General features: G+C 35.2%; 1 protein-coding gene across 33 annotated transcripts in view; it reads right to left on the reverse strand.

Annotated features, from left to right (window-relative positions):
• The window catches only part of LOC106471768 (alpha-1A adrenergic receptor-like), a 49,779-nt gene that overhangs the window by 12,497 nt on the left and 27,027 nt on the right, over positions 1 to 10,255 (reverse strand). For 32 of the 33 annotated variants that reach the window (XR_002613335.1, XR_002613334.1, XR_002613350.1 and 29 more), the window contains one exon: positions 2,784 to 3,906. Coding sequence is in view for 4 of the 33 variants with exons in the window: in XM_022400381.1 (XP_022256089.1) it covers positions 2,784 to 3,756 (973 nt within the window). In the remaining 29 variants the exon portion in view is untranslated. Of the gene's footprint in view, positions 1 to 2,783; positions 3,907 to 9,685; positions 9,840 to 10,255 lie in introns of those variants that run through there. The other variant, XM_022400382.1, reaches the window with a different exon arrangement.

The raw sequence follows: 10,255 nt of genomic DNA on the forward strand, positions 1-10,255 counted from the left end.
AACTATTGTTGTTACCTTTTTACACTATGTAGAAAAATAAAATACAATATTGTTGCTACAGAAGAGACAACTATTGTTGTTACATTCTTACACTATGTAGAAAAATAAAATACAATATTGTTGCTACAGAAGAGACAACTATTGGTGTTACATTCTTACACTATGTAGAAAAATAAAATACAATATTGTTGCTACAGAACAGACAACTATTGTTGTTACCTTTTTACACTATGTACAATGACACGTATACAGAACTGATGAACAAGGGACACAGCCTTAGTCCAAAGTAATCAACAGAATATGTTAGCATCTTCTGAAACTGCCAAGACTTTTTACCTTCACACTAGTGATGTTTCCCATTCTATAAATAACGAAAAAGGCGGAAAGAAACAGTAGCAAAGACACGGAATGTCACGAGAACTCTGTCCGCAGGAGAGTGGAATACGATAAAACTAATACAAAGACTTCTTTATGATAAATGAGAAGGAAACTCAAGTCGATCATCTCGAGGTTATAACGTTCTGAAGCCTTTCGAATGAACGCGTGTTATCTATTAGCATGACTCCTACAAACGCGCTCGTGTTCAAAGTGACTCCAGCACGTGCCAAGCATGCCGTTATTAATTAATTAATTAATTGTTGTTAAGCGCAAAGCCACACAGTGGGCTATCTGTGCTCTGCCTACCGCGGGTATTGAAACCTAGTTTTTATCGTTATTGGCCCAGAGTGTTATCGTTCCTAAAATCAGGTGCAGGATAGGTACTTCAATATTTACTGGACGAACTATTGCCAGACTTTACAAAAAGCTCTCGTTCTTTGAGCTTTTAATGAGGTTTTTTTTTTTATTATTTCTCGCAAAAAAAAACGGATTTTTTCAAATTGTACAACTACTCGGCAAGTTTTTAGAGACACTTTGAAATGTCCGCTTCCGGAAGATTAGCGTTAAGTTTACGAACTTGCAACAAAATAAATCTGGGGTTCGATTCCCTGCGGTATACAGGGTGCACTAAAAACAAACAAACAATGAAAGAATGCCATCTTTTTAGGATTTAAGTCTGACATAAAAAATATATATATATTATCTTTGCGGCTACGAAACTTTCTTCGGCACAACCAACACGAACGAATGCATTTATAATACATCAAAGTTTCACAGTTGAGAAGGTGGGGTAACTTAATGAATCCTATTTTGGGCATACCTCAGTTAACTTTATATCATCGTGAGATATATTAGGCCTGTTTCGGTTACTTGATAACTTATCATAGAACACGTGAATAGGTTAAAATACTAGATGTACTTCCTCAGGGTCTTCGGAAGTGTTCTGTTCCTAGAGTAAAAAATATTTGTGTTTCTTGTTTTTAAAGTTCACGTGTCATGCTGTGTTGTAGCCTACAGAGTGTATAATTATTCTCGTAATTCATTGCATGCGCACGTTTTAATGACGTCACGACAGTACAAATTGCAACGTTAAACGTCTTTTACGTGACATCATTTCAGTGTCTACTGACTGACTGACAAGCAACACACTACTGTATTATGGTGCGAGTGGATAAAATAGGTGACCCCTCCAGGCGGCCCCCTTTCGGAGAAATTAATAAAACGTTATACATAATTTCAAGTTCTTCTATACTATAATCTAAAAAAAAACGTCTTAGAAAACGTCTTAATTCTAATTATGAAACGTTAAATTCTTATTGTTCATCGAAACAATATCACCACTATTATATTGTATGATTAACAACAATTACAAACTCAACTACACTTTAAGGTTGTAATTGTTGTTAATCACACATTGTCTGACGATAACCAGTTTGATTGGTTTGAAAATTCCACTGTAAAACTAATCAAATTGTTGTTACTTTCTTACAAAGCTAGTCTGGAAATAAACTCCTTCAGGAATATCGACTAAGAACATTGGAAAATTTTGCATTCATTTCATAAACTAAAATGTTAATATAACTTTACAGGTTCTAAGTTGAAGCTTACCCGCATATAAACATTTTCATATACAATATCGTATTTACTACAATAATAACAATACGTTTCTTCATCGAATCTCGGAGATTTTTGTTTGTGTGTGTGTGTTTTTGTAATGTAAACTTAAAACAAATCCCTTTTCGATAATTATTAGAGCAAAAACACAGATTTTTACTTCAGCTAGAGTTAACAATACTTAGTTGTTAGTTCAGTTAGGGTTAGCTATACTTAGTTTTTGGTTCCGTTAAAGTTAGTAATACTTGGATTTTAGTTAAGTTAGGGTTAGCAATACTTAGTTGTTAGTTCAGTAAGGGTTAGTAATACTTAGTTTTTAGTTCAGTTAGGGTTAGCAATACTTAATTATTAGTTCCGTTAGAGTTATTAATACTTGGATTTTAGTTAAGTTAGGGTTAGCAATACTTAGTTTTTAGTTCCGTTAGACTTAGTAATACTTGGAGTTTAGTTAAGTTAGGGTTAGCAATACTTAGTTGTTAGTTCAGTTAGGGTTAGCAATACTTAGTTTTAGTTCCGTTAGAGTTAGTAATACTTGGATTTTAGTTAAGTTAGGGTTAGCAATACTTAGTTGTTAGTTCAGTTAGGGTTAGCAATACTTAGTTGTTAGTTCAGTTAGAGTTATTAATACTTAGTTTTAGTTCAATTAACATCAGCAATACCTAGTTTCTAGTGCAGTTAAGGTTAGCAATACTTAGTTTTTAAATCAGTTAGGGTTAGCAACACTTAATTTTTAGTTTAATTAGGGTTAGCAATGCTTAGATTTTAGTTCAACTGAGATTAGCAATACTTACTCAAAGGTAGCAGGAAGAAAAAAGGGAACCAACACAAAATGAAGACACCTACGACGATTCCCAACGTCTTGGCTGCTTTTTTCTGTCGTCTGAATTTTCCCAGACGTCCTTGATGACCTCCGACCAAATGGCGTTGAGAGATACAGTCTCCGTAGTCGTCTGTCAGCCTTCTGGATTGTAACGACGTCGCAGCGTACTGGGTGCCCGTGTGCACTCTGAGTGTAATTTCTTCTGAGCTGTTGTTTCCAGATGAACGGACCCGCCGCACTCCGGTTTCTAAAAACTTGGTTTGTTTCGCTGCAGCCTTGTAGATTTTGAAGTAGAGGATAAGAATGATAGTAAGTGGAATATAGAAGGAAAATACCACTGAGAAAAGCACGTAATCTTTGTCTTTATTGACTTCGCAAATTACGGGATCTGACGGAGGGGGCTCTCGCCATCCTAATAGAGGTCCTACAGAGATAGACAAGGACAAGGCCCACACAGCGAAGCAGGCAACAATGGCTCTTCTCCTCGTCACGATGCTGGAGTAGGTAAGTGGCTGAGTAACACCGATATAACGCTCTGTACTGATAACACACAGACTAACAATAGATGCCGTACAACACAGAACGTCCGTGGCAGCCCACACTGTGCAAAACTCTTCCCCAAAATGCCACTGCTTCAGAAGCTCCAGGGATGCCGAAAATGGAAGGACGGTTAGTCCTAGCAAGAGGTCCGCTAAGGCCAGGTTAACTATAAAGTAGTTGGTAGCAGTGCGTAAATGGGAAAAGATGAAGACGGCCATCAGCACCAGCATGTTACCACACACGGTCAACAGGATGAACAGGGCTAAAAGAGTTCCCTTTACGATCAGAAGAAGAACATCATCGGCTGCACGGCCATCTGTAATATTTACATCATATAGGGGATGAGGAAATGTCACGTTTTCTTCTACCAAAACTATAACCTCTAATGAATCGTTGATCGCCATGAGCAGCACTTTAAAGAGTCAGTACTTGAGAAGTTCCTTTGATATACAGCTCAAAATCTCTGAACAAGTCCGTCACACAAAACGGTTTCTTTTTTCAAGACATGGGTGTTACTCTTCTAACTAGTTTTTCACTGGGAGTTCCACGTTCTTCTGTTAAGACAACCAGAAAAGCAAAGTTATTGATAATGGATACTTATTACTTGAAACAGACACCACAGTTAAGTTAACATGTATTACTTCAAACAGACACCACAGTTAAGTTAACATGTATTACTTCAAACAGATACCACAGTTATGTTAACATGTATTACTTCAAATAGACACCACAGTTAAGTTAACATGTATTACTTCAAACAGATACCACAGTTAAGTTAACATGTATTACTTCAAACAGACACCACAGTTATGTTAACATGTATTACCTCAAACAGACACCACAGTTAGGTTAACATGTATTACCTGAAACAGACACCACAGTTAGGTTAATAAATATTACCTGAAACAGACACCACAGTTAGGTTAACATGTATTACCAGAAACAGACACCACAGTTAGGTTAACATGTATTACCTGAAACAGACACCACACATTGGTTAATAAATATTACCTCAAACAGACACCACAGTTAGGTTAACATGTATTACTTCAAACAGATACCACAGATATGTTAACATGTATTACTTGAAACAGACACCACAGATAGGTTAATAAATATTACCTGAAACAGATACCACAGACAGGTTAATATGTATTCTGACTTCTGTTAAATGTGCCCCTTATCCACCCCTCCCAATGATTCTGAAAGCTTTTAACGGAAAAAATAGGGTTTCGATACTCAAGGTTGCCACAGCAAAGATAGCAAATTGTGTAGCTTTGTGCTCAACAATAAAGAAACTACTAACGCCATCTATAAAAGTTTCAAGTAGAAAAGTTATTGTAGACAAGTATTGGAAGGAATATGTGAGTTAGGTAGTGACGAAAACCTTGGTTGAAAGTTATTGAGAATCACCACATGGGGTCTCTGTGTTAAACCCTAATTCTAGACCGTTGAACAAGAGGAAAATCAAGCTAGTCAACAGCACTACTGCCAACTCTCGGGATGTTTTTGTCTAATCTTGTAGTGAGGTTTTCCAGTCACTCAAAATGAGGAGCGGCGCATTTAGTGATGCAACGGGACGTGAACCACAAATCTTCGAATTCACTGTCCGTCCGGTGCACTATAATCAACACGGCTAACACAATGTAATAGCTTCACACATGTAAAAGTCTTGCAATGTGAGTAATTATATGAAATGTGTGTTCTTAACACTCGAGAGTTAATTGGATTTTGCAATGAAATGTTTTCTTTTTTTGTTTCATGAAAGAATGATTAAATTGAGGTTCTATTTAAGTTCTTCGGATAAGTGAAACGTTTACAGAGAGAAGGAACAACAAAACTTTTGCTGAATTTTGCAAACTGTTAGCTAACTTTTATAAACGAATCCTGTACCGAGTCAGTGAAGCCGTGGCGAAAGTTAGGCGTCATGTATCTTTACAGCTAACCAATTGTAGATGAACCTGGCACGCGGCCCTCGGTGAGTGCTTACTTAATTAACCCTAACTAACTCTCGAAATTCTAAGGTCTTTTAGCTAAAAAGACGCCACTATGGTTGTTCTATTAGAACTACGTACATACATTATAGGAATGGGATCACTGTCTCTTTGTTTCTGTTTGATTGTTTGTTTAATTTCGTGCAAATCCATTCGACTTTAAGAAAATAAAGTGACTGGTTCTTCTCTGTTATTTCTGTTTAATAAAACACCCTTTTTCGTTATTTTTACTGTTTTAGACACTTTACTACAAAGTTTCACTTCATTTATAGGTAGAGTTAGTGTTTCCGGAAATCACCTTTAACTTTGTTTAGGAAAACTTACTGAAACTCAATTAATTTGGTGCGTGTGCTGCTATTAATACAGTATTCTATTACTTTTTTAAAATGTTTTGATAAAAAGTAACACACAGCGGTTCCACAAATGACGAGATAATTAACACGGAATCAAATAAATTTTATTCCAGCCTAAAAGTCAATAAAGAAATATATACGTTTTGACTTCGGTGAACGTATTCCTTCATTTACAAACTTATTAACTTGTGTTTGAACGAAAGAGCCTCTCAGTGTAACGAAGACAGCAAAGTTTCACGATCCTTTTGGAAGAAAGAGTGCCAGAAGAGAACTATATATATATATGAACTATCGAGACCAAACCTGAAAACAAAATAAAAATGGAACCATTATGTTTGTTAGGCTCAAGATCTAAAAAAAAGAGAGGAAAAAGTTGACTTATTATTCCAAAGTAGCGGGAAAACAAAATCAAATAACAGAAGCAACCAAAAAAACATTTTCTACCCATTTATAAGCCAAATACCGAAATCCTCAAAATCAAGATAACAGAATTGATCACAAAGATAGTTAGTTACTCAACACCTCTACTTTCACGTATAACGCAAGTAGTAGTAAATTCACAGACACGGCTACAATAACCATATAAACTAATACATAATCAGTTGTTGTTGTTTGTAATTAAGCACAAAGCTACACAATGGGCTATCTGTACTCTGCCCACCACGGGTATCGAAACCCGGTTTCTAGCGTTATAAGTTCGAAGACAATACTGCTGTGCCACTGTGGGGGTTCCCCGACTAATAAAGCTACTCTACTTGGGTGTAAAATAAAATCTTTGTTGTATTTGTGAGTTTGATTAATTTTGTGTCTGTCTGTCTGTCCATCCATGCTCAACATTTTCTTTGCCGTTCCTTAGTGTGGTTAGGTTACTCGACTCGCAATCTGCGGGTCGCGGGTTCGAATCCCCGTCCCACCAAACATGCTAGTCCTTTCAACCGTGGGGGGCGTTATAATGTGACGGTCAATCCCACTATTCGTTGGTAAAAAGAGTAGTCCAAGGGTTGGCGGTGGGTGGTGATGACTAGCTGCCTTCCATCTAGTTTTACACTGCTAAATTAGGGACGGCTAGCGCAGATAGCCCTCGTGTAGCTTTGCGCGAAATTTAAAACAAACAATCCTTACTGTGATTTCTTTGTTTCTCAGTCCATTAAAGTTTTTGTTATATATATGTGTGTCTCTTTTCTCGCTGGACGTAATTACAATGTTTTTGGAAGATTAGATTGATAAACGGAACTTTTACTGGGTTAAAAGAGTACAAAACCTAATATATATTTATATAGAACATTATATGTGTATATATAAAACCTTTCAACCTAAGTCGTAATATCACAAATTGTCTCTACGACGTGTTATCCAACTTCTTTTGTAAAATTAGTCATTTTCTGCTATTCCTCGTGTACACGCGAGTACCATCATTTCACGTGCCTAACTGTTTCGCTTATCACCTCTTTCATGGCACGATATACCAACCAACCGTGTAGTAACATCCATTTCGTGTTCGTTTTTTTTCCCTTGTTTTCAGTTTCAAATCTCATGTATTGTCGTGAATAACATTACATCAGCTTCTAACACATCGTTCCCGAGCTTCTTAAATCTCGAGTTATTTGTTTGAACTACCTTAGATTAGGCCTAGCTCGTGAATACGTAAAATAACAAAGTGCTTTAGATTATACTTTCAGTAAATACAAACACACACATACTCACACGCGTAGAAATGTTGATTTGATTTCCCTCACTTGTCTATAACAACTCCTCCTAATATATTCTTGAGACGCCCCCCAGTGGCACGGCGGTATGTCTGCGGACTTACGACGCTGGAATCCGGGTTTCGATACCTGTGGTGGGCAGAGCACAGATAGTCCATTGTGTAGCTTTGTGCTTAATTACAAACAAACAGACAATTTCTTGGGGCGATTATCGTTAACTTTTGATCTACGCCACATATCGGCGTAGACCAGAACTACAAATTAACACAGTAAATGATGTGGCTGATTTGATACACTGGTCCAACTGGGAGCATGAAATATTATGAAATAAAAACATAATGATTAGAATACATTAACTCATAAGTTATATACCCTCGATGTTAGCGGTGTTTTCGGCGGTAATCCTTATAGTAACTCCTGACATTCGACCATGTTAGTCCTAAATCCATACATTAATCTAATATTGCAAAATATTTTCCATAAGCATAAAACATTTTAAGAAATAGTGTTAATGAAATTAACTTTAAAGATAGAATGAAAAATAACTATGTTTTAAAAACTACTTCTCTGGGTCACGTGGTAACTTATCAGGTCATGTGGTGCATCAGTCACACTTCAAATCATCAGGTACAGAAGTCTCATCTTTATTACCGAATACACAGTTGTCAGTAAACGAAAACGATAAGGAACTTCGAGTCAAAGAAGTGGGCAACATTTACATCTGAGCTTAGAAAATAAAAATAAAAAGGCATGCGACCAATTAGCAGCATGCCCTAAGATAAAAAAAACCCTGATTATATGAAACATTTATAGTTTTGTTCTTCCGTTTACATTATTGTTCTACGATAAATCTATAAGCATGTATAGCCCACATGATCATCTGTATATCTTTTACTTTGAATTTCAAATGTTAACGACAATAAAAGTTATAATAACTTGAAACCAAATATTTAACGACGGTAATTTTAGTCAGATCAAATTCAGTATTCGAACCCCGTTCAAATAAGTTAAATAAATCTCTCTCGTTTTTGTGGAATTACTATTTTTTTTCATGTTAAAAGCAAACATTAGCTAGTAATTAAAGTTATTCTAATCAAGAAAAGCTTGTAGCTTAGTTTCCAATTTAATATCAGTTAAGTATCTGCCTTCATAGAACACTTGTTACCATAGCAACATTATTTGTATAATAAAACAGAATTCTGGGAAAATGTAAAGCTTAGTTCATCTTTAGTTAGAGAATATTTATTTAATTCTTACGTTTTTTGTTGTTTTTTTTTCAGATTAGGTTTACTTAAGTGAGCATGAACGTCTGGTTTTCCAGTTTTTGACTATCCCGTATATTCGTATGTATCTTATTATGTTTGGTTTCCATAGATGTTGAAACTTGTAATTTAAAAGTGTTCCTTACTTCTCCGTTATGAAATACGAGCGTTGTGAGACGGTATTATTATACTTTGTGAGATGATATTATTATACTTTGTGAGACGGTATTATTATACTTTGTGAGACGGTATTATTATACTTTGTGAGACGATATTATTATACTTTGTGAGACGGTATTATTATACTTTGTGAGACGATATCATTATACTTTGTGAGACGATATCATTATACTTTGCGAGACGGTATTATTATACTTTGTGAGACGCTATTATTATACGTTGTGAAACGGTATTATTATACGCTGTGAAACGGTATTATTATACGTTGTGAGACGATATTATTATACTTTGTGAGACGATATTATTATACGTTGTGAGACGATATTATTAGACTTTGTGAGACGATATTATTATACTTTGTGAGACGATATTATTATTATTATCTAAAGATGTACAACGAGTACATCAACTGAACTAATCCCTCTATCTGTATGATAATATTATCGGTATATGAAATTTATAATCAAAACGACGAAACGTACAGTTGTTTAAATAATTAACAAGACGTTTTTTTGTTTTTTGTTTGTTTTTCAACCAAGATCAAGATTCTATAAATACAAGCGACTACAGATAAAATTTAATGACCTACTTTGTGACAATACTGCTGTTTTTGTGTTATTAAAGATGTGAAAACGCCATTCATAATCCTTAGATACGTATGGGCTGATAAAGAGACACATTCTGTTGACGACAGTATCCCGGAGAAACAGAAATGAACAAGCACATATCAGGAGTATATCTATGTATATAAATAGCTTACAAATTAGTGATTACATTAATTGTTTATAGGCAATTAAATCGGTACTATCAAACAATAATTAATTAAATATTGCAATACCGTTATCAGTCCTGGTTGTCAACTTATTGTCACAGTCGATAATGTCGGTGGTAATATCCCATATATCAGACAAAATCCAAACGTTGATGTTAAACTAGTCAGCCATCATGGAAAATCAAATAAGTGTACGAAGCTTAGAGCTTACACCACAGCCTCTCAGCTTCTACTGTATTTCGCGGACCTGTTACAGAGCTACAAGATAAATTTATTTCTGTTCCTTTACATTGGTGAATAACATTTGAATAAAAATATATTAACATTTAACGCGGACCTGTTACAGAGCTACAAGATAAATTTATTTCTGTTCCTTTACATTGGTGAATAACATTCAAATAAAAATATATTAACATTTAACGCGGACCTGTTACAGAGCTACAAGATAAATTTATTTCTGTTCCTTTACATTGGTGAATAACATTCAAATAAAAATATATTAACATTTAACGTGGACCTGTTACAGAGCTACAAGTATTAAATTTATTTCTAGTTCCTTTACATTAGGTGAATAACATTCAAATAAAAATACTTACCTTTACTAAAGAAAAAAACTCTTAAGTCATATTTTAGACA

The sequence above is a fragment of the Limulus polyphemus genome, unplaced genomic scaffold (assembly GCF_000517525.1).
Source record: "Limulus polyphemus unplaced genomic scaffold, Limulus_polyphemus-2.1.2 Scaffold4843, whole genome shotgun sequence".
Classification (NCBI taxonomy): Eukaryota; Metazoa; Arthropoda; class Merostomata; order Xiphosura; family Limulidae; genus Limulus; species Limulus polyphemus.